Source organism: Phyllobates terribilis, unplaced genomic scaffold (genome assembly GCF_046119375.1).
Source record: "Phyllobates terribilis strain yellow unplaced genomic scaffold, ASM4611937v1 Scaffold_9__5_contigs__length_417890890, whole genome shotgun sequence".
In the NCBI taxonomy this organism is placed as follows: Eukaryota; Metazoa; Chordata; class Amphibia; order Anura; family Dendrobatidae; genus Phyllobates; species Phyllobates terribilis.
The window spans coordinates 385732707-385758272 of NW_027362769.1; the positions used below are offsets into that span (position 1 = coordinate 385732707).

The following is a 25566-nucleotide window of genomic DNA, read 5'->3' on the forward strand; positions in this document are numbered from 1 at the left end:
ATCTAATCCTATCCTGTGTGATACTGTCTGCTGAGCCGTGTATCTAATCCTATCCTGTGTGATACTGTCTGCTGAGCCGTGTATCTAATCCTCTCCTGTGTGATACTGTCTGCTGAGCCGTGTATCTAATCCTCTCCTGTGTGATACCGTCTGCTGAGCCGTGTATCTAATCCTCTCCTGTGTGATACTGTCTGCTGAGCCGTGTATCTAATCCTCTCCTGTGTGATCCTGTCTGCTGAGCCGTGTATCTAATCCTATCCTGTGTGATACTGTCTGCTGAGCCGTGTATCTAATCCTCTCCTGTGTGATACTGTCTGCTGAGCCGTGTATCTAATCCTATCCTGTGTGATACTGTCTGCTGAGCCGTGTATCTAATCCTCTCCTGTGTGATACTGTCTGCTGAGCCGTGTATCTAATCCTATCCTGTGTGATACCTTCTGCTGAGCCGTGTATCTAGTCCTCTCCTGTGTGATACTGTCTGCTGAGCCGTGTATCTAATCCTCATGTGTGATACTGTCTGCTGAGCCGTGTATCTAATCCTCTCCTGTGTGATACTGTCTGCTGAGCTGTGTATCTAATCCTCTCCTGTGTGATACCTTCTGCTGAGCCGTGTATCTAATCCTCTCCTGTGTGATACCGTCTGCTGAGCCGTGTATCTAATCCTCTCCTGTGTGATACCTTCTGCTGAGCCGTGTATCTAATGCTATCCTGTGTGATACCTTCTGCTGAGCCGTGTATCTAATCCTCTCCTGTGTGATACTGTCTGCTGAGCCGTGTATCTAATCCTCTCCTGTGTGATACTGTCTGCTGAGCCGTGAATCTAATCCTATCCTGTGTGATACTGTCTGCTGAGCCGTGTATCTAATCCTATCCTGTGTGATACTGTCAGCTGAGCTGTGTATCTATTCCTCTCCTGTGTGATACTGTCTGCTGAGCCGTGTATCTAATCCTATCCTGTGTGATACTGTCTGCTGAGCCGTGTATCTAATCCTATCCTGTGTGATACTCTCTGCTGAGCTGTGTATCTAATCCTATCCTGTGTAATACTGTCTGCTGAGCCGTGTATCTAATCCTCTCCTGTGTGATACTGTCTGCTGAGCCGTGTATCTAATCCTCTCCTGTGTGATACAGTCTGCTGAGCCTTGTATCTAATCCTCTCCTGTGTGATACTGTCTGCTGAGCCGTGTATCTAATCCTCTCCTGTGTGATACTTTCTGCTTAGCCGTGTATCTAATCCTCTCCTGTGTGATACCGTCTGCTGAGCCGTGTATCTAATCCTATCCTGTGTGATACTGTCTGCTGAGCCGTGTATCTAATCCTATCCTGTGTGATACTGTCTGCTGAGCTGTGTATCTAATCCTATCCTGTGTGATACTGTCTGCTGAGCCGTGTATCTAATCCTATCCTGTGTGATACTGTCTGCTGAGCAGTGTATCTAATCCTCTCCTGTGTGTTACTGTCTGCTGAGCCGTGTATCTAATCCTCTCCTGTGTGATACTGTCTGCTGAGCTGTGTATCTAATCCTATCCTGTGTGATACTGTCTGCTGAGCTGTGTATCTAATCCTATCCTGTGTGATACTGTCTGCTGAGCCGTGTATCTAATCCTATCCTGTGTGATACTGTCTGCTGAGCCGTGTATCTAATCCTCTCCTGTGTGAAACTGTCTGCTGAGCCGTGTATCTAATCCTCTCCTGTGTGATACCGTCTGCTGAGCCGTGTATCTAATCCTCTCCTGTGTGATACTGTCTGCTGAGCTGTGTATCTAATCCTATCCTGTGTGATACTGTCTGCTGAGCCATGTATCTAATCCTCTCCTGTGTGATACTGTCTGCTGAGCCGTGTATCTAATCCTATCCTGTGTGATACTGTCTGCTGAGCCGTGTATCTAATCCTATCCTGTGTGATACTGTCTGCTGAGCCATGTATCTAATCCTATCCTGTGTGATACTGTCTGCTGAGCAGTGTATCTAATCCTCTCCTGTGTGTTACTGTCTGCTGAGCCGTGTATCTAATCCTCTCCTGTGTGATACTGTCTGCTGAGCTGTGTATCTAATCCTATCCTGTGTGATACTGTCTGCTGAGCTGTGTATCTAATCCTATCCTGTGTGATACTGTCTGCTGAGCTGTGTATCTAATCCTATCCTGTGTGATACTGTCTGCTGAGCCGTGTATCTAATCCTCTCCTGTGTGAAACTGTCTGCTGAGCCGTGTATCTAATCCTCTCCTGTGTGATACCGTCTGCTGAGCCGTGTATCTAATCCTCTCCTGTGTGATACTGTCTGCTGAGCTGTGTATCTAATCCTATCCTGTGTGATACTGTCTGCTGAGCCATGTATCTAATCCTCTCCTGTGTGATACTGTCTGCTGAGCCGTGTATCTAATCCTATCCTGTGTGATACTGTCTGCTGAGCCGTGTATCTAATCCTATCCTGTGTGATACTGTTTGCTGAGCTGTGTATCTAATCCTATCCTGTGTGATACTGTCTGCTGAGCCGTGTATCTAATCCTATCCTGTGTGATACTGTCTGCTGAGCCGTGTATCTAATCCTCTCCTGTGTGATACTGTCTGCTGAGCCGTGTATCTAATCCTCTCCTGTGTGATACAGTCTGCTGAGCCGTGTATCTAATCCTATCCTGTGTGATACTGTCTGCTGAGCCGTGTATCTAATCCTATCCTGAGTGATACTGTCTGCTGAGCCGTGTATCTAATCCTATCCTGAGTGATACTGTCTGCTGAGCCGTGTATCTAATCCTCTCCTGTGTGATACTGTCCGCTGAGCCTTGTATCTAATCCTATCCTGAGTGATACTGTCTGCTGAGCCGTGTATCTAATCCTATCCTGTGTGATACTGTCTGCTGAGCTGTGTATCTAATCCTCTCCTGTGTGATACTGTCTGCTGAGCCGTGTATCTAATCCTCTCCTGTGTGATACTGTCTGCTGAGCCGTGTATCTAATCCTCTCCTGTGTGATACTGTCTGCTGAGCTGTGTATCTAATCCTATCCTGTGTGATACTGTCTGCTGAGCCGTGTATCTAATCCTATCCTGTGTGATACTGGCTGCTGAGCCGGGTATCTAATCCTCTCCTGTGTGATACTGTCTGCTGAGCCGTGTATCTAATCCTCTCCTGTGTGATACTGTCTGCTGAGCTGTGTATCTAATCCTATCCTGTGTGATACTGTCTGCTGAGACGTGTATCTAATCCTCTCCTGTGTGATACTGTCTGCTGAGCCGTGTATCTAATACTATCCTGTGTGATACTGTCTGCTGAGCTGTGTATCTAATACTATCCTGTGTGATACTGTCTGCTGAGCCGTGTATCTAATCCTATCCTGTGTGATACTGTCTGCTGAGCCGGGTATCTAATCCTCTCCTGTGTGATACTGTCTGCTGAGCCGTGTATCTAATCCTATCCTGTGTGATACTGTCTGCTGAGCTGTGTATCTAATCCTCTCCTGTGTGATACTGTTTGCTGAGCTGTGTATCTAATCCTATCCTGTGTGATACTGTCTGCTGAGCCGTGTATCTAATCCTATCCTGTGTGATACTGTCTGCTGAGCCGTGTATCTAATCCTCTCCTGTGTGATACTGTCTGCTGAGCCGTGTATCTAATCCTATCCTGTGTGATACTGTCTGCTGAGCCGTGTATCTAATCCTCTCCTGTGTGATACTGTCTGCTGAGCCGTGTATCTAATCCTATCCTGTGTGATACTGTCTGCTGAGCCGTGTATCTAATCCTCTCCTGTGTGATACTGTCTGCTGAGCCGTGTATCTAATCCTCTCCTGTGTGATACTGTCTGCTGAGCCGTGTATTTAATCCTCTCCTGTGTGATACTGTCTGCTGAGCCGGGTATCTAATCCTCTCCTGTGTGATACTGTTTGCTGAGCTGTGTATCTAATCCTATCCTGTGTGATACTGTCTGCTGAGCTGTGTATCTAATCCTATCCTGTGTGATACTGTCTGCTGAGCCGTGTATCTAATCCTATCCTGTGTGATACTGTCTGCTGAGCCGTGTATCTAATCCTATCCTGTGTGATACTGTCTGCTGAGCCGTGTATCTAATCCTATCCTGTGTGATACTGTCTGCTGAGCCGTGTATCTAGTCCTCTCCTGTGTGATACTGTCTGCTGAGCCGTGTATCTAATCCTCATGTGTGATACTGTCTGCTGAGCCGTGTATCTAATCCTATCCTGTGTGATACTGTCTGCTGAGCCGTGTATCTAATCCTCTCCTGTGTGATACTGTCTGCTGAGCCGTGTATCTAATCCTCTCCTGTGTGATACTGTCTGCTGAGCTGTGTATCTAATCCTCTCCTGTGTGATACTGTCTGCTGAGCCGTGTATCTAATCCTCTCCTGTGTGATACTGTCTGCTGAGCTGTGTATCTAATCCTCTCCTGTGTGATACTGTCTGCTGAGCCGTGTATCTAATCCTCTCCTGTGTGATACTGTCTGCTGAGCCGTGTATCTATTCCTCTCCTGTGTGATACTGTCTGCTGAGCTGTGTATCTAATCCTCTCCTGTGTGATACTGTCTGCTGATCCGTGTATCTAATCTTCTCCTGTGTGATACTGGCTGCTGAGCCGTGTATCTAATCCTATCCTGTGTGATACTGTCTGCTGAGCCGTGTATCTAATCCTCTCCTGTATGTTACTGTCTGCTGAGCCGTGTATCTAATCCTCTCCTGTGTGATACTGTCTGCTGAGCCGTGTATCTAGTCCTCTCCTGTGTGATACTGTCTGCTGAGCCGTGTATCTAATCCTCTCCTGTGTGATACCGTCTGCAGAGCCGTGTATCTAATCCTATCCTGTGTGATACTGTCTGCTGAGCCGTGTATCTAGTCCGCTCCTGTGTGATACTGTCTGCTGATCCGTGTATCTAATCCTATCCTGTGTGATACTGTCTGCTGAGCCGTGTATCTAGTCCTCTCCTGTGTGATACTGTCTGCTGAGCCGTGTATCTAGTCCTCTCCTGTGTGATACTGTCTGCTGAGCCGTGTATCTAATCCTATCCTGTGTGATACTGTCTGCTGAGCCGTGTATCTAATCCTCTCCTGTGTGATACTGTCTGCTGAGCCGTGTATCTAATCCTATCCTGTGTGATACCGTCTGCTGAGCTGTGTATCTAATCCTCTCCTGTGTGATACTGTCTGCTGATCCGTGTATCTAATCCTATCCTGTGTGATACCGTCTGCTGAGCCGTGTATCTAGTCCTCTCCTGTGTGATACTGTCTGCTGATCCGTGTATCTAATCCTCTCCTGTGTGATACTGTCTGCTGAGCATTGTATCTAGTCCTCTCCTGTGTGATACCGTCTGCTGAGCATTGTATCTAGTCCTCTCCTGTGTGATACTGTCTGCTGAGCCGTGTATCTAATCCTCTCCTGTGTGATACTGTCTGCTGAGCCGTGTATCTAGTCCTCTCCTGTGTGATACCGTCCGCTGAGCCGTGTATCTAATCCTATCCTGTGTGATACCGTCTGCTGAGCATTGTATCTAGTCCTCTCCTGTGTGATACTGTCTGCTGAGCCGTGTATCTAGTCCTCTCCTGTGTGATACTGTCTGCTGAGCCGTGTATCTAATCCTCTCCTGTGTGATACTGTCTGCTGAGCATTGTATCTAGTCCTCTCCTGTGTGATACCGTCTGCTGAGCATTGTATCTAATCCTCTCCTGTGTGATACCGTCTGCTGAGCTATGTATCTAGTCCTCTCCTGTGTGATACTGTCTGCTGAGCCGTGTATCTAATCCTATCCTGTGTGATACCGTCTGCTGAGCCGTGTATCTAGTCCTCTCCTGTGTGATACTGTCTGCTGAGCCGTGTATCTAGTCCTCTCCTGTGTGATACTGTCTGCTGAGCCGTGTATCTAATCCTATCCTGTGTGATACTGTCTGCTGAGCCGTGTATCTAATCCTATCCTGTGTGATAATGTCTGCTGAGCCGTGTATCTAATCCTCTCCTGTGTGATACTGTCTGCTGATCCGTGTATCTAATCTTCTCCTGTGTGATACTGGCTGCTGAGCCGTGTATCTAATCCTATCCTGTGTGATACTGTCTGCTGAGCCGTGTATCTAATCCTCTCCTGTATGTTACTGTCTGCTGAGCCGTGTATCTAATCCTCTCCTGTGTGATACTGTCTGCTGAGCCGTGTATCTAGTCCTCTCCTGTGTGATACTGTCTGCTGAGCCGTGTATCTAATCCTCTCCTGTGTGATACTGTCTGCTGAGCCGTGTATCTAATCCTCTCCTGTGTGATACCGTCTGCAGAGCCGTGTATCTAATCCTATCCTGTGTGATACTGTCTGCTGAGCCGTGTATCTAGTCCGCTCCTGTGTGATACTGTCTGCTGATCCGTGTATCTAATCCTATCCTGTGTGATACTGTCTGCTGAGCCGTGTATCTAGTCCTCTCCTGTGTGATACTGTCTGCTGAGCCGTGTATCTAATCCTATCCTGTGTGATACTGTCTGCTGAGCCGTGTATCTAGTCCTCTCCTGTGTGATACTGTCTGCTGAGCCGTGTATCTAATCCTATCCTGTGTGATACTGTCTGCTGAGCCGTGTATCTAGTCCTCTCCTGTGTGATACTGTCTGCTGAGCTGTGTATCTAGTCCTCTCCTGTGTGATACTGTCTGCTGAGCCGTTTATCTAGTCCTCTCCTGTGTGATACTGTCTGCTGAGCCGTGTATCTAATCCTCTCCTGTGTGATACTGTCTGCTGAGCCGTGTATCTAATCCTATCCTGTGTGATACCGTCTGCTGAGCTGTGTATCTAGTCCTCTCCTGTGTGATACTGTCTGCTGAGCTGTGTATCTAATCCTATCCTGTGTGATACTGTGTGCTGAGCCGTGTATCTAATCCTATCCTGTGTGATACTGTCTGCTGAGCTGTGTATCTAATCCTATCCTGTGTGATACTGTCTGCTGAGCCGTGTATCTAATCCTATCCTGTGTGATACTGTCTGCTGAGCCGTGTATCTAATCCTCTCCTGTGTGAGTAGCTGCCCCCGCTGGCAGACCTAGGTAACAGCAGGCTTCTACCTTGTTGCGTGCAGTCTGGTAATGGCGGTTATGATGGCGGGCAGCAGCTTCTTATCTCCGCTCCTGCCTCCGCTGGCCGCGGTCCTGTGTACACATAACGGTTAATATTAATCAGACCTGTCTCATCTCTTCCCCTCCATTTATTTGTTATTTGTCTATTATTGTATTGGAGTCACCGGCTTGCATGTCATTTCATGGAAACCGTCAGCAGGCAGGTCAGCTGCAGCGGCTGTAACCTGCTCAGATCCACGGACCTTTCATATCATAGCATAAAATCCTTATACGTAGGCACACCAGAAGAAACAGATCCGTCAACAGCACCCTGCTGACGGTTTCCAGGTCATTCTGTGAATGGATTCATAAAGGGGGGTCACAATTCACCCCCCAATCCCTCTTTCCTCCTCCCCTATATATTACAGGTAGTGAATAGGTTAACAATGCAAAGTCTTTCCAGGACACATCCCTTTAATTCCCCAGTCTATGATATCATGGGCTATGAATAGGCAGCCACCTAGTAACCAATGTGTTAACCCTGGCGGTGAGAGGGTTAACGAGGCGAGCGCTTTCCAGGACCCAGCCTATCTGGAGCTGGCCAGGAGCACTCGCTGTTATCACCCTGCTCAGTGCTCGCACTGACCCCGGAGCCAGCCGCAGTGTCCACTCTGCTATGTGCCAGTATGGGCCCTACAAGCGCAGGTAGGTGACCCGAAAAAGTCCGGGATACGCCCCAATAGCCATATCTAGGGGCTGCGGGAAGTAGGAGACCTGTCGACATCGTGGCCGCCCTCCATACCCTGATGCTACTACAGCCAGGGCTACTTGCTGATGTTCTCCCAGCCAGGGTGTGGCTCACAAGGTGCCCACGATGTCCGCTGCTAACTGAACTACTTACTGGATGCATTAGGCATCAGGACCCCAATAGTTACTAAATTCATTTTAAAGGGGGTCCCCAATTTCCAGAAATCTGTTTACGGACACAATATGGTTGAGTACCCCCCCAGTATTTAGAAATTGAGCGGAGAATCCTCCCACCAGGAAGCCACATGGTCTATGGACACATGAAGGTGGGGTGTACATTTGGGGGGGGGTCTTCTTCACAAATTACACTGTATAGAAAGCACCACCTACTTGCTGATGAGCTCCAGCTATAGATGATAATTCATATTCATTGGTACCTCCAATCTCAGTGTAAAATCTTTAGGTGCAGAATTAAGAGGCGATCATAAAGGGTTAATAAAAGCCCACGTTACCCGCCTCTCCCCCCCCCCCCAATATTCCCTCCCGCGGACCCACATGACATGCTGAGTCAGGAACAGGAGGCGTGATGCCAGCGGTTTTTGACACCTTCCCAAAATTCAGGCGTGAATAGTGAATATTGTCCTATAATGTAATAGATACGTTCCGTGCACTGGCCTGATATATATATATGTCGCCAGACCGCGAGACGGCGCCTTATACGAAGCCGCCAAATCTGTCCCGAAATGCGGTGGCACTGGAGCAAAAGGGGGGTCACTGACAGATCTGCCAGCCAGGGGTTTGGGAGAGCTGCATCACGGAAGGTGGCCAAGTTGGTTGAGATCCAACTTTTCCGGGAACCGATATTAGACGATGAGGGCAACTTGGGGAAACTTTTTGGACTTTGACTTTTTGGACACTGTCACCCTACCATCTTTGCCAAATTTAAAGCTCATCCCCTTCATTGAGGCTCCTCGCCTCTGACTATAGGTATTATCCTGATTGTAGGTTATACTCTCTATCAGAATTCAGCCCTCTGTGTACTGACTTTCTGTTGGGTTTGTGCCTATGAACATCATCCAGTCTGTAAAAGCAGAACTGTAGTGTAAAGAACGGGGGAGAGTCCACTCTTATGTCTTACTCCATTTCCTATTTTCTTTTCCACAGAGGTTGTAGCCTTGATCCTTCTCTGCAGTTTCGTGACAAGGACCTGTGTGGCCTCAGAGTCTCGAACTACTGAAGGAGACGCAACTTTATTATCTACGGAGACTAAATGTCCAACATCTTGTGTTTGCAGTTACGACTACAATGAAGACTACAACGTCTTTTGCAGCTCTCGGAATCTCTCCCGTGTGCCAGATCTACTGCCCACAAGTGTCCGAGCCTTATGGCTGGATGGCAACAATCTTACCGCCGTGCCCACAGAAGCTTTCAAAAACTTATCCCAGCTTGACTTTCTTAACCTGCAGAGTAGCCACCTTACTAGCCTAGAGCCACACGCCCTCCATGGCCTCAAGGGTTTAGCCCATTTGCATTTAGAAAGAAACATCTTGAGGTTCTTGGCCCCTAACACCTTCCTTCACACCCAGAACTTGGTCTCCTTGAGCCTCAACAACAATTACTTCACAAAGATCGAAGATGGCTTATTCTCAGGTCTTTCAAACCTTTGGTACCTAAACTTGGGCTGGAACTCATTGGTGGCTCTTCCGGACACCGTGTTTCATGACCTACCTAACCTTAGAGAGCTAATTTTGGCTGGAAACCATCTGACCTACGTTCATTCTCCGTTGTTTGTAAGTTTGGTGGAACTAAAGGAGCTGGACCTCAGTGGGAATATGTTACGAGGGTTGAAAGCTCACATTTTTATCAAATTACATAAGCTTCAGAAATTGTATCTCAACCACAACATCATCTCCACCATCGCTTTTCGAGCCTTTTTCGGCATGAAGTCCCTCCGATGGTTGGATATGTCACAAAATCGTCTGGCTGCCCTTTCTGAAGACACCTTTACTGGTTTACTAAGCCTCCATGTTCTTAGGTTGTCCAACAATTCTCTTATTAGCTTACGCCCAAGGGTCTTCAAGGATCTCCAATTTTTAGAAGAGCTCAACTTGAGCTACAACAAGCTCAGGACTCTAGTTGAACGAGTGTTTGAAGGTCTTGGACAACTTGAATTCTTGTCTTTGAATAATAATAACATTCAGGAGATCCGTCCAGGAGCGTTCACGGGACTCTTCAACGTGGCAGTGATGAACTTGTCAGGGAACTGCCTCAAGATCCTTTACGAACATTCGTTCCGAGGACTCGGAAAGCTTCATAGCTTGCATGTGGAGAACAGTTGTATCAGCAGGATAAAGCCTCACATGTTCTTGGGCCTCTCGAATCTTAGGAGGCTCTTTCTCCAGCATAATGACATCTCAGTCATCGATGACAACAGCTTCTCTGACCTTCAAGATCTACTAGAACTTGACCTTCGGTTCAATAAGTTGACTCAACTCTCAGCTAAATCCTTCATGGGACTCAAAGATCTCTCCTACCTTCTTCTGGCCAACAACCAACTGCAGACTCTTTCTTCGGAGACCTTCAGTTCATTTCAGAAGCTTCAATGGCTTGATCTTTCGGACAACCTCTTGAATGTTGTGGCTACTGACACCTTTCTGCCGTTTTCTCGTCTTCGGTATCTCAGCCTTCAAAGGAACCCACTGAAAATCATCTCGATTAGTACCTTATTCATGAGTTCTCCAATCCAACAGCTGTGGTTACACGGGAACCATTGGGATTGTGGCTGTTCCCTAAAGGACCTAAGAGACTTCTGCCTAAGAAATGCCACCGTTGTCCCCAGAGTTGTACAGTCCATGTCGGAGGGTTATGATACCAGTCCTCCTAACTACATCTACAACAACATCACCTGTGCTGGCCCCCTGATGGTTGTAGGACAGGACCTAAGGGATTTGAGTGATGAACATTTTTCGCAATGTCCTTGATTGGAGGGCGACAAACTTGGGATGATTTACTCCCATTACACAATGTCAAACTGATGACACCCCTGTAGGACACCAGGCTTCTCCTTTAGGGAACTGCATCGTTCAAATACCATCTACCAATGGACCAATTGACGATTCAGCCTCTCGCTCGATTGTACCCATCATTTTTTGCATTAGTTGGTCTGTGGAGTATGTTCCTAGTGGACTGATATACCCATATACAAAGCATGCATGCTTCCTTTATAGTGGACAGACCTTTAATGAACTATATAAAAAAAAAGAATATTCCATTGTCTTACAGTTGTGGAAATGTTTTCTCATTGGCTTTTTCTACGTGGCCATCGTAGAGATGGATTAGAAATTCTGAATATCTATGTAGCAGTCAAATCTCCGTCTTTTTGATACTGAGTCCCAAACCTCCACAAAGCGTAACCGTCATTTTAATTTTTATTTCCCAAATCAAGGGTAAAATCCGTATTTAGCATAGACACAATGTTCCCATAACTGAGATAGGAGATGACAGTTAGTGCTTAAAAATTCTATGGAGAGGGGAGGAGCTAGAGGCAGAGACAGAGATTCTGCTGCAAGTTCTCCTGAAGCAACAGTTACAGTTCTCCATAAAACTTTATGAGCACCATCTGTCATGTCTTATCTTGGTAATGAGAAAGTGTGTACTCACTACAGACAGATTTTACCTGTGAACTGAGAATTTTGAGAATAAAAGATAGTACTGGTGGAGAAACAAGCAGATTTCTCTGATAAGATATATCACAAAGTTTCTTATTTTCCCATGTACTAATGGTTTATGAAAAATAATACGCTTTAAATACCATTAGAGTTGCCTTCAGCCACCACTAGGGGGAGCGTACTGTCTAATTCAATGTATAAACTGTATGCAGTGTCCTCCCTCTAGTGGTGGCTTCAGGTAGCCAGGATTATTTGATTTAACTGTATGGATGGATATGCTGGGGATTTGGAGCTCTGTATCAGAGTAAGTATTGTATGAAAATTCAGAGGTGTAAAATTTTGGAGCTTTTCATTGAACGGCATTCTATACTAAATAAAAATGGATAAAAGTAAACAGAAGAGAAACTGTCAGGAAGGATGCGGAAAACGTAGGTTTACATTTTCTCCTGATGCTTTCCATCTTCATCTGGGAGATGAGGGAAGATGTGGGCTAAAAGAGCGGACATTTAGGCTCAATTCATCACAGAAATTTCACCAGAATTTTGTAACTTGCTTTAAAAAGTTGCGCAAAACCTTTGAGATTTTGAGGTTTTCATGCCAGTTTCTCCAAGCTCTTCCAAAATGGATGGAGCTGGGATGGGTCAGGGGCGCGTTGGGGGCATGATGCCGCAGCCCGTCTCATTCATGACGAGCTGTGGCTTTCCCTACTCCAGGAATCTTACTCCAGTCAAAAACTGGAGTAAGATTTCTGACGTGGTGAATGGAGACACACACCACTTGTCAGATGCTCCTGATTCATTAAGAGGTATGCACCTTGTAAATAAATCAGGAGCGTCAAACTCCAGCATGCCCCCTCAGGTACAGTGGGTACCCTTGCGGGCTTACATTCTACATGATAAAGGGGAAGGAAACAGTAGGTACGGCGGTCTAAGCAGCTCCAGTGTTGGTGAGGCGGCAGCTCTGGTGGTGGTGAGGCGGCAGCTCTGGTGGTGGTGAGGCGGAAGTTCTGGTGGTGGTGAGGCGACAGCTCTGGTGGTGGTGAGGCGGCAGCTCTGGTGGTGGTGAGGCGACAGCTTTGGTGGTGGTGAGGCGACAGCTCTGGTGGTGGTGAGGCGGCAGCTCTGGTGGTGGCGAGGCGACAGCTCTGGTGGTGGTGAGGCGACAGCTCTGGTGGTGGTGAGGCGGCAGCTCTGGTGGTGGCGAGGCGACAGCTCTGGTGGTGGCGAGGCGGCAGCTCTGGTGGTGGTGAGGCGGCAGCTCTGGTGGTGGCGAGGCGACAGCTCTGGTGGTGGCGAGGCGGCAGCTCTGGTGGTGGCGAGGCGACAGCTCTGGTGGTGGTGAGGCGACAGCTCTGGTGGTGGTGAGGCGGCAGCTCTGGTGGTGGCGAGGCGGCAGCTCTGGTGGTGGTGAGGCGACAGTTCTGGTGGTGGTGAGGCGGCAGCTCTGGTGGTGGTGAGGCGACAGCTTTGGTGGTGGTGAGGCGACAGCTCTGGTGGTGGCGAGGCGGCAGCTCTGGTGGTGGTGAGGCGACAGCTCTGGTGGTGGCGAGGCGGCAGCTCTGGTGGTGGTGAGGCGACAGCTCTGGTGGTGGTGAGGCGGAAGTTCTGGTGGTGGTGAGGCGACAGCTCTGGTGGTGGTGAGGCGGCAGCTCTGGTGGTGGTGAGGCGACAGCTTTGGTGGTGGTGAGGTGGCAGCTCTGGTGGTGGCGAGGCGGCAGCTCTGGTGGTGGCGAGGCGACAGCTCTGGTGGTGGTGAGGCGGCAGCTCTGGTGGTGGTGAGGAGGCAGCGGGGTCATTGCAGGCTGTAAGCGGTTTTGAAGAGATGGGTTTCCAAATTCTGCTTCAAAGTTCCGAACATAGGTGATAATCGGATGTGTTGGGGCACAGAATTATATTAATATATATATATATATATATACCCCCCAGCAACATTCGGACTATAAGACGCACCCCCCATTTTCCTCCAAAATTTTGGAGGAAAAAAGTGTGTCTTATAGTCCGAAAAATATGGTAATTTTATTTCAGTTCTTCAATACAAAAAGTGAAGCTCCTATATTATATAGAGTCATTACACACAGAGGGATCTATTATATAGAGTCATTACACACAGAGGGATCTATTATATAGAGTCATTACACACAGAGGGATCTATTATATAGAGTCATTACACACAGAGGGATCTATTATATAGAGTCATTACACACAGAGGGATCTATTATATAGAATCCTTACACACAGAGGGATCTATTATATAGAGTCATTACACACAGAGGGATCTATTATATAGAGTCATTACACACAGAGTTATCTATTATATAGAGTCATTACGCACAGAGGGATCTATTATATAGAGTCATTACGCACAGAGTGATCTATTATATAGAGTCATTACGCACAGAGGGATCTATTATATAGAGTCATTACGCACAGAGCGATCTATTATATAGAGTCATTACGCACAGAGGGATCTATTATATAGAGTCATTACACACAGAGGGATCTATTATATAGAGTCATTACACACAGAGGGATCTATTATATAGAGTCATTACACACAGAGGGATCTATTATATAGAGTCATTACACACAGAGGGATCTATTATATAGAGTCATTACACACAGAGGGATCTATTATATAGAGTCATTACACACAGAGGGATCTATTATATAGAATCCTTACACACAGAGGGATCTATTATATAGAGTCATTACACACAGAGGGATCTATTATATAGAGTCATTACACACAGAGGGATCTATTATATAGAGTCATTACACACAGAGGGATCTATTATATAGAGTCATTACACACAGAGGGATCTATTATATAGAGTCATTACACACAGAGGGATCTATTATATAGAATCCTTACACACAGAGGGATCTATTATATAGAGTCATTACACACAGAGGGATCTATTATATAGAGTCATTACACACAGAGGGATCTATTATATAGAGTCATTACACACAGAGGGATCTATTATATAGAATCCTTACACACAGAGGGATCTATTATATAGAGTCATTACGCACAGAGGGATCTATTATATAGAGTCATTACACACAGAGGGATCTATTATATAGAGTCATTACACACAGAGGGATCTATTATATAGAGTCATTACGCACAGAGCGATCTATTATATAGAGTCATTACACACAGAGGGATCTATTATATAGAGTCATTACACACAGAGGGATCTATTATATAGAGTCATTACACACAGAGGGATCTATTATATAGAATCCTTACACACAGAGGGATCTATTATATAGAGTCATTACACACAGAGGGATCTATTATATAGAGTCATTACACACAGAGTTATCTATTATATAGAGTCATTACGCACAGAGGGATCTATTATATAGAGTCATTACGCACAGAGTGATCTATTATATAGAGTCATTACGCACAGAGGGATCTATTATATAGAGTCATTACGCACAGAGCGATCTATTATATAGAGTCATTACGCACAGAGGGATCTATTATATAGAGTCATTACACACAGGGATCTATTATATAGAGTCATTACACACAGAGGGATCTATTATATAGAGTCATTACACACAGAGGGATCTATTATATAGAGTCATTACACACAGAGTGAGCTATTATATAGAGTCATTACACAGAGGGATCTATTATATAGAGTCATTACGCACAGAGCGATCTATTATATAGAGTCATTACGCACAGAGGGATCTATTATATAGAGTCATTACGCACAGAGGGATCTATTATATAGAGTCATTACACACAGAGGGATCTATTATATAGAGTCATTACACACAGAGGGATCTATTATATAGAGTCATTACACACAGAGGGATCTATTATATAGAGTCATTACACACAGAGGGATCTATTATATAGAGTCATTACACACAGAGGGATCTATTATATAGAGTCATTACACACAGAGGGATCTATTGTATAGAATCCTTACACACAGAGGGATCTATTGTATAGAGTCATTACACACAGAGGGATCTATTATATAGAGTCATTACACACAGAGGGATCTATTATATAGAGTCATTACACACAGAGGGATCTATTATATAGAGTCATTACACACAGAGGGATCTATTATATAGAGTCATTACACACAGAGGGATCTATTATATAGAATCCTTACACACAGAGGGATCTATTATATAGAGTCATTACACACAGAGGGATCTATTATATAGAGTCATTACACACAGAGGGATCTATTATATAGAGTCATTACACACAGAGGGATCTATTATATAGAATCCTTACACACAGAGGGATCTATTATATAGAGTCATTACGCACAGAGGGATCTATTATATAGAGTCATTACACACAGAGGGATCTATTATATAGAGTCATTACGCACAGAGGGATCTATTATATAGAGTCATTACGCACAGAGCGATCTATTATATAGAGTCATTACACACAGAGGGATCTATTATATAGAGTCATTACACACAGAGGGATCTATTATATAGAGTCATTACACACAGAGGGATCTATTATATAGAGTCATTACACACAGAGGGATCTATTATATAGAGTCATTACACACAGAGGGATCTATTATATAGAGTCATTACACACAGAGGGATCTATTATATAGAGTCCTTACACACAGAGGGATCTATTATATAGAGTCATTACACACAGAGGGATCTATTGTATAGAGTCATTACACACAGAGGGATCTATTATATAGAGTCATTACACACAGAGGGATCTATTATATAGAGTCATTACACACAGAGGGATCTATTATATAGAGTCATTACACACAGAGGGATCTATTATATAGAGTCATTACACACAGAGGGATCTATTGTATAGAGTCATTACACACAGAGGGATCTATTATATAGAGTCCTTACACACAGAGGGATCTATTATATAGAGTCCTTACACACAGAGGGATCTATTATATAGAGTCCTTACACACAGAGGGATCTATTATATAGAGTCCTTACACACAGAGGGATCTATTATATAGAGTCATTACACACAGAGGGATCTATTATATAGAGTCATTACACAGAGGGATCTATTATATAGAGTCATTACACACAGAGGGATCTATTATATAGAGTCATTACACAGAGGGATCTATTATATAGAGTCATTACGCACAGAGTGATCTATTATATAGAGTCATTACGCACAGAGGGATCTATTATATAGAGTCATTACGCACAGAGCGATCTATTATATAGAGTCATTACGCACAGAGGGATCTATTATATAGAGTCATTACACACAGGGATCTATTATATAGAGTCATTACACACAGAGGGATCTATTATATAGAGTCATTACACACAGAGTGATCTATTTCAAGTGTTTATTTCTGTTAATGTTGATGATTATGGCTTACAGCCAATGAAAACACAAAAGTCATTATCTCAGTAAATTAGCATAAAACACCTGCAAAGGCTTCCTAAGCATTTAAAAAGGTCCCTTAGTCTGTTTCAGTAGGCTCCACAATCATGGGGAAGACTGCTGACTTGACAGATGTCCAGAATGCCGTCATTGACATGACGCGCCCCCTGGGTCGTGGGGTACTCGGTGCCGGGCCGGTCGTTGCTAGGGGAGATGTCACAGTGGCGGTGACCTGGTCTGTGACCCAGGGCGGTCAATCCAAAGGGGCTTATTACAGGGGAATTAAAGTTTTTGTATAGAGTTTGTGACGCCACCTGTGGTATGCGGCTATGTGGAGCCGCCGCTGCGGAGCAGGTCCTCTGGAGCTGGTGTTGATGCAGCAGAGTTGGTTTAGATCTCCACAGGTAGAGCTTAGCTCCAGGGCAGTGTAGATGTTGTAGATGTTGCTGGGCGTTGTAGTGCAGTGTAGTGCAGGGAGTGATGGCGCAGATAATAATCACGGAGACAGTGGGGTGCAGTCTTCAGGGTCTTTACTCACGGTTGTTGCAGTCCAAGTTACAGGTACCAGTGTAACTTCCCTCGTCGTGCTGCACTTACTCAGAGAGAGGTTCAGCCAACCCTCAGATATCTCCGGATTACTTAGCAGGGCCCCCTTCTGTATGTTCTCTCTCTCTGGCCGTCTTCCTGCACCTCATACCTAGTGTCCCAATCCGGTACCTGCGGGCCTTGTCGGGCGACGTCTGTTCCGTCCCCTGGGTCCTCTATGGCTACCTTCTTGGTGAGACTGATATGGACTGTTGGCTACAGGACTTGAAATACTGCAGCCTCCGGTTTCTAGTTGAGTCATAAAGTACTCTGCTAGTTGAGGGACCGGTCCCCTTTGTGTGGTCTGACCCCTCCACCTCCCGGTAGATTCGGGCGTACGGGGGGCCTCCAGCACTGCGTGTACCCCTGGGGTCCCTTCCTCGTTCCTCTCCTTCTCCTTCAGTACTGGGCCTCTCCTCAGGCCCTCCTCCTCAGCAGCGCTCCAACAGAGCTCCTGCTCCCAACTCCTCTCACTGTAGACTGTCCTCTCTCTGTACTAGAATGTTCCACCCTCTTTTTATATCACTTCTTTCATGTGCTCCCCTTACCTGCTTCCTCCACCCACACCCTCTGCATAGTTCCACCCTTCAGCTAGGGACCAGGGACTGTGCTCTCCCTTAGGAGCAATCTCGCCCTGCCCCCACTGAAATGGAATGTGTTGGATGCAGGTGTTTGGGTCCCAGGCTGTACTCCTACCTTACCTGAGAGTGAGATACCACACCTCTGGGTGAGATGCAGTACCTCTGTGGCGACTGAACCCTCAGGGGCGCCACAGACACCCTCCACAAGGTCGCAGAGTCTGGAGGAAGAGTGGAGAGGCCACAATCCAAGCTGCTGGAGGTCTAGTGTGAAGTTTCCACAATCAGTGATGGTTTAGGGAGCCATGTCATCTGCTGGTGGAGGTCCACTGTGTTTTTATCAAGACCAAAGTCAGCGCAGCCGTCTACCAGGACATTTTAGAGCACTTCATGCTTCCCTCTGCCGACAAGCTTTTTGGAGATGGAAATGTCATTCTCCAGCAGGACTTGGCCCCTGTCCACACGGCCAAAAGTACCAATACCTGGTTTACACACAACAGTATCACTGTGCTTGATGGGCAGCAAACTCGCCTGACCTTAACCCCATAGAGAATCTATTATAGAGAATCTATGGGGTATTGTCAAGAGGAAGATGAGAGACCCCAGACTCAACAATGCAGACGAGCTGAAGGCGGCTATCAAAGCCATCTGGGCTTCCATAACACCTCAGCAGGGCCACAGGCTGATCGCCTCCATGTCACATTGCAGCATTGATGCAGTAATTGATGCAAAAGGAGCCGACCAAGTATTGAGGGGATTTACTGATCAGACATTTCAGTAGGACAACATTTCCGATTTTAAAATAATTTTTCAAGCTGTTGTTATAAAGTATTCTAATTTACTGAGATAATGACTTTTGTGTTTTCATTGGCTGTAAGCCATAATCATCAACATTAACAGAAATAAACACGTGAAATAGATCACTGTGTGTAATGACTCTATATAATAGATCCCTCTGTGTGTAATGACTCTATATAATAGATCCCTCTGTGTGTAATGACTCTATATAATAGATCCATCTGTGTGTAATGACTCTATATAATAGATCCCTCTGTGTGTAATGACTCTATATAATAGATCACTCTGTGTGTAATGACTCTATATAATAGATCCCTCTGTGTGTAATGACTCTATATAATAGATCCCTCTGTGTGTAATGACTCTATATAATAGATCCCTTTGTGTGTAATGACTCTATATAATAGATCCCTCTGTGTGTAATGACTCTATATAATAGATCACTCTGTGTGTAATGACGCTATATAATAGATCCCTCTGTGTGTAATGACTCTATATAATAGATCCCTCTGTGTGTAATGACTCTATATAATAGATCCCTCTGTGTGTAATGACTCTATATAATAGATCCCTCTGTGTGTAATGACTCTATATAATAGATCCCTCTGTGTGTAATGACTCTATATAATAGATCCCTCTGTGTGTAATGACTCTATATAATAGATCCCTCTGTGTGTAATGACTCTATATAATAGATCCCTCTGTGTGTAATGACTCTATACAATAGATCCCTTTGTGTGTAATGACTCTATATAATAGACCCCTCTGTGTGTAATGACTCTATACAATAGATCACTCTGTGTGTAATGACTCTATATAATAGATCCCTCTGCGTGTAATGACTCTATATAATAGATCACTCTGCGTGTAATGACTCTATATAATAGATCCCTCTGCGTGTAATGACTCTATATAATAGATCCCTCTGTGTGTAATGACTCTATATAATAGATCCCTCTGTGTGTAATGACTCTATATAATAGATCACTCTGCGTGTAATGACTCTATATAATAGACCCCTCTGTGTGTAATGACTCTATACAATAGATCCCTCTGTGTGTAATGACTCTATATAATAGACCCCTCTGTGTGTAATGACTCTATACAATAGATCACTCTGTGTGTAATGACTCTATATAATAGATCCCTCTGTGTGTAATGACTCTATATAATAGATCCCTCTGTGTGTAAGGACTCTATATAATAGATCCCTCTGTGTGTAAGGACTCTATATAATAGATCCCTCTGTGTGTAAGGACTCTGTATAATAGATCCCTCTGTGTGTAATGACTCTATATAATAGATCCCTCTGCGTGTAATGACTCTATATAATAGATCACTCTGCGTGTAATGACTCTATATAATAGATCCCTCTGCGTGTAATGACTCTATATAATAGATCCCTCTGTGTGTAATGACTCTATATAATAGATCCCTCTGTGTGTAATGACTCTATATAATAGATCCCTCTGTGTGTAATGACTCTATATAATAGACCCCTCTGTGTGTAATGACTCTATACAATAGATCACTCTGTGTGTAATGACTCTATATAATAGATCCCTCTTTGTGTAATGACTCTATACAATAGACCCCTCTGTGTGTAATGACTCTATATAATAGATCCCTCTGCGTGTAATGACTCTATATAATAGATCACTCTGCGTGTAATGACTCTATATAATAGATCCCTCTGCGTGTAATGACTCTATATAATAGATCCCTCTGTGTGTAATGACTCTATATAATAGATCCCTCTGTGTGTAATGACTCTATATAATAGATCACTCTGCGTGTAATGACTCTATATAATAGACCCTTCTGCGTGTAATGACTCTATACAATAGATCACTCTGTGTGTAATGACTCTATATAATAGATCCCTCTGTGTGTAATGACTCTATACAATAGACCCCTCTGTGTGTAATGACTCTATATAATAGATCCCTCTGTGTGTAATGACTCTATATAATAGACCCCTCTGTGTGTAATGACTCTATACAATAGATCACTCTGTGTGTAATGACTCTATATAATAGATCCCTCTGTGTGTAATGACTCTATACAATAGATCCCTCTGTGTGTAATGACTCTATATAATAGATCCCTCTGCGTGTAATGACTCTATATAATAGATCCCTCTGCGTGTAATGACTCTATATAATAGATCGCTGTGTGTAATGACTCTATATAATAGATCGCTCTGTGTGTAATGACTCTATATAATAGATCCCTCTGTGTGTAATGACTCTATATAATAGATCCCTCTGCGTGTAATGACTCTATATAATAGATCCCTCTGCGTGTAATGACTCTATATAATAGATCCCTCTGCGTGTAATGACTCTATATAATAGATCCCTCTGTGTGTAATGACTCTATATAATAGATCCCTCTGCGTGTAATGACTCTATATAATAGATCGCTCTGCGTGTAATGACTCTATATAATAGATCCCTCTGCGTGTAATGACTCTATATAATAGATCCCTCTGTGTGTAATGACTCTATATAATAGATCCCTCTGTGTGTAATGACTCTATATAATAGATCCCTCTGTGTGTAATGACTCTATATAATAGATCCCTCTGTGTGTAATGACTCTATATAATAGATCCCTCTGTGTGTAATGACTCTATATAATAGATCCCTCTGTGTGTAATGACTCTATATAATAGATCCCCCTGTGTGAAATGACTCTATATAATAGATCCCTCTGTGTGTAATGACTCTATATAATAGATCCCTCTGTGTGTAATGACTCTATATAATAGATCCCTCTGTGTGTAATGACTCTATATAATAGATCCCTCTGTGTGTAATGACTCTATATAATAGATCCCTCTGCGTGTAATGACTCTATATAATAGATCGCTGTGTGTAATGACTCTATATAATAGATCGCTCTGTGTGTAATGACTCTATATAATAGATCCCTCTGTGTGTAATGACTCTATATAATAGATCCCTCTGCGTGTAATGACTCTATATAATAGATCCCTCTGCGTGTAATGACTCTATACAATAGATCACTCTGTGTGTAATGACTATATAATAGATCCCTCTGTGTAATGACTCTATATAATAGATCCCTCTGTGTGTAATGGCTATATATAATAGATCACTCTGTGTGTAATTACTCTATATAATAGATCCCTCTGTGTGTAGTGACTCTATATAATAGATCTCTCTGTGTGTAATGACTCTATATAATAGATCTCTCTGTGTGTAATGACTCTATATAATAGATCCCTCTGTGTGTAATGACTCTATATAATAGATCCCTCTGTGTGTAATGACTCTATATAATAGATCACTCTGTGTGTAATGACTCTATATAATAGATCCCTCTGTGTGTAATGACTCTATATAATATAGGAGGTTCACTTTTTGTATTGAAGAACTGAAAAAAATTTACTTTTTGATGATATTCTAATTTAGTGAGATGCACCTGTAGATCAGGTGGGGAAGATACGTGAGATTGAGGAAATATGATGAGCTCAGTTTTGTCCACATTGAGCTTTAGGAAGCGGTAGGAGATGTAGGAGGATACGGCTGATAGACACTCCGGGATTCTGGACAGCAGAGAGGTAGATCTGAGTGTCATCAGCGTATAGATGGTACTGGAAGCCATGGGACTTTAGGAGTTGTCCCAGGCCAAAGGTATAGATGGAGAAGAGTAAGGGTCTCAAGACAGAGCCTTGAGGGACTTTGACAGAGAGAAGACGGGATGAAGAGGCAGTGTGGGAGACGGTAAATGTGGGGTTAGAGAGGTATGAGGAGATCCTGGATGGGGCGAGGTCATTGATACCAGGGAAGAAAGGATCTGTAACAGGAGGGAGTGGTCAACTGTGTCTAAAGGCCCCGTCACACTTAGCGACGCTGCAACGATCCCGACAACGATATGACCTGTCAGGGATCGTTGCTGCGTCGCTATGTGGTCGCTGGTGTCAGGGATCTTTCCACGATGTCCTGCTCCTGGTTACCAGCCTGCTGAAGCAGGAGCAGGCTGGTAACCATGATAAACATCGGGTTACTAGGGGCACACGCGCACCTAGTAACCTGTTGTTTATCATGGTTACCACTCTGCTACGGTGAGCGGGAGGTTACCGCTCACTTTAGCAGGCTCGTAACCATGATAAACATCAGGTTACTAGGTGCGCGTGTGCCCCTAGTAACTCGATGTTTACCATGGTTACCAGCCTGATCGCTGCTCCCGCTGGTCGCACACAGCGATGTGTGCTGACCAGCGTGAGGGCAACGACCAAAAAAAGGTCCAGGACATTCTGCAGCGATCAGCGAGCTCACAGCAGGGGCCTGATCTCTGCAAAGTGTCACACATAGCGACATCGCTGGTGAGGTCGCTGTTGCGTCACCAAAACCGTGACACAGCAGCGATCTCGCTATGTGAGACGGGGGCTTAAGGCAGAGGACAAGTCTAGAAGGAGGAGTATAGAGAAATTACTGTTAGGTTTGGCAGTAAGTAGGTAGTTGGTAATTTTGGTTAAGGCAGTTTTGGTGCAATGGTGGGGGCCAGGGGCGTACATAGAAATCATGGGGCCCCATAGCAGAAGCTCTAATTGGGCCCCCTCCCCAAAAAAAAAATAATAAACATATATTTGTCTGTGTCACAGAAGAGCAGATCTCACAACCTTCCAGCCTTTATACTGTAATTTTCCTCCATCTGAAGTCCTAGATTCCTCTTTCATTGCCTCATAAAGTGTGATTCCAACAAAAGTGCCCCCCAAACACAGTATGATCCCCCCATGGTGCATTCCTTCACATTAGCCTCCACATGCACAGTATAATGACCCTATTGTACCCCATTTCAACTCCCAAGGCAAAGTATGGTGACCCCAACACAGTATGATCCCCCAATTGTGACCCCCACAGAGCCCTCCATAGACTATAATGTGCCTACATACAGTATAATGGCCCGCACTAGCCCTCCATACAGTATAATGGGCCTACATACAGTATAATGGCCCGCACTAGCCCTCCATACAGTATAATGGGCCTACATACAGTATAATGGCCCACACTAGCCCTCCAAAGAGTATAATGGACCCCACACAACCCTTCACACTGTATAATTACTTTTATACAGTATAATGGCCCCACACATAGCACTCAAAATATTATAATGGCTCCACATAGCCTTCCATATAGTATAATACACCACCCATAATCCTCCATATAGTATAATGCGCCCCCCCCCCATAATCCTCCATATAGTATAATGAACTTCCCATGGTCCTCCATAGAATATAATGTACTCCCCATAGTCCTCCATACAGTATATTACACACCCCATAGGGTAAAATGCAGCCCCCATATAGTATAATGCACCCCACAGTCCTGCAGTATTATGGGCACCACGTACTCACTGATTTTAAAATACTGTATATTTTAAATAAGCCGACCCAAGTATAAGCCGAGGCCCCTAATTTTAGCACAAAAAACTGGGAAAACGTATTGACTCGAGTATAAGCCTAGGGTGATAAATGCAGCAGCTACTGGTAAATTTCCCCAATCCTGGTCTGTGTGGCCTCCTCAATCCCCCAATCCTGGTCTGTGTGGCCTCCTCAATCCCCCAGTCCTGGTCTGTGTGGCCTCCTCAATCCCCCAGTCCTGGTCTGTGTGGCCCCCTCATCCCCCAATCCTGGTCTGTGTGGCCTGCTCTATCCCCCAATCCTGGTCTGTGTGGCCTCCTCAATCCCCCAATCCTGGTCTGTGTGGCCTCCTCAATCCCCCAATCCTGGTCTGTGTGGCCTCCTCAATCCCCCAATCCTGGTCTGTTTGGCCCCCTCATCCCCCTGATGATCAGGGACAGGGCCGGTGTCAGCACCCGGCTTACCTAGGCAAGTGTCGGGGCCATCAGAGGGGCCCACTCGCTGTCAGGGCTCGGGCCGCTTCCTCGGCATCTGTGCAGGACCGCTGGCGCTGCTTGAATGCCGGCATTTCACCAGACATGGCCACGCGCTGTGCAGCTGTGTCTGGTAGTAATGACACAGCAGGGGCGACACTGCACCTTTAATTGTGCTTGTGTGTCGCCCCTGCCACGTCATTACTACCAGACACAGCCGCACATCGCACTGTACGCGGCCATGTCTGGTAAAGTGCCGGTAATCAAGCAGCGCCGGCGGTCTTGCACTGGTGCCGGGCCCCGACGGCGAGTGGGCCCCTCTGATGGTGCAGGGCCATGTCTGTGACACACCGGCAGCCCTGCACTGCCACATACCTGAGGAGCTGCTGAACTGGACACAGGCCGGGGCCAGGTGAGCGAGTTTCCCCAGTCCCCATATTAAAAATATTTCTAATGTGTGTGTGCGCCCATGTATGATGTGAATGTCTGTGTATATGACTGTGTATATATATTTGTGTGTTTTTAAGAATTTGTGTTCAAATATATATGTATGAATGTATGTGTACGTATATGTTTGTGTATGCGCGTGTCTGCGTATTGTATGTGTGCATATCTGTGTTCCATGTGCTTTTGTGCATGTCTGCGTACTGTGTGTGTGTGCATGTCTGAGTACTGTGTGTGTGCGTGCGCATGTTTGAGTACTGTGTGTGTGTGCGCATGTCTGAGTACTATGTGTGTGCGTGCATGTCTGCGTACTGTGTGTGTGTGTGTATGTCTGCGTACTGTGTGTGTGTGCATGTCTGCGTACTGTGTGTGTGCGTACTGTGTGTGTGCGTACTGTGTGTGTGCGCGCATGTCTGCGTACTGTGTGTGTGTGTGCGCATGTCTGCGTACTGTGTGTGTGCGTACTGTGTG

At 45.1% G+C, this 25566-nt stretch overlaps 1 protein-coding gene and 1 long non-coding RNA gene across 2 annotated transcripts in view; one reads left to right on the plus strand and one right to left on the minus strand.

Annotated features, from left to right (window-relative positions):
• The window catches only part of LOC141162452 (uncharacterized), a 45514-nt gene extending 37235 nt beyond the window's left edge, over positions 1–8279 (minus strand). Inside the window, exons 1-2 of the long non-coding RNA XR_012250781.1 lie at positions 8160–8279; positions 7032–7115 (exon numbers count right to left, since the gene is read on the minus strand). This is a non-coding gene — a long non-coding RNA (uncharacterized lncRNA). The remainder of the gene's footprint in view (positions 1–7031; positions 7116–8159) is intronic.
• Positions 7570–11045, plus strand: LOC141162451 (uncharacterized). The gene is made up of 2 exons (XM_073648589.1): positions 7570–7727; positions 8934–11045. The coding sequence occupies exons 1-2, from the start codon at positions 7709–7711 to the stop codon at positions 10748–10750; spliced, it is 1836 nt and encodes a 611-aa protein (XP_073504690.1). The 5' UTR covers positions 7570–7708; the 3' UTR covers positions 10751–11045.
• Positions 11046–25566: the final 14521 nt, after the last annotated feature.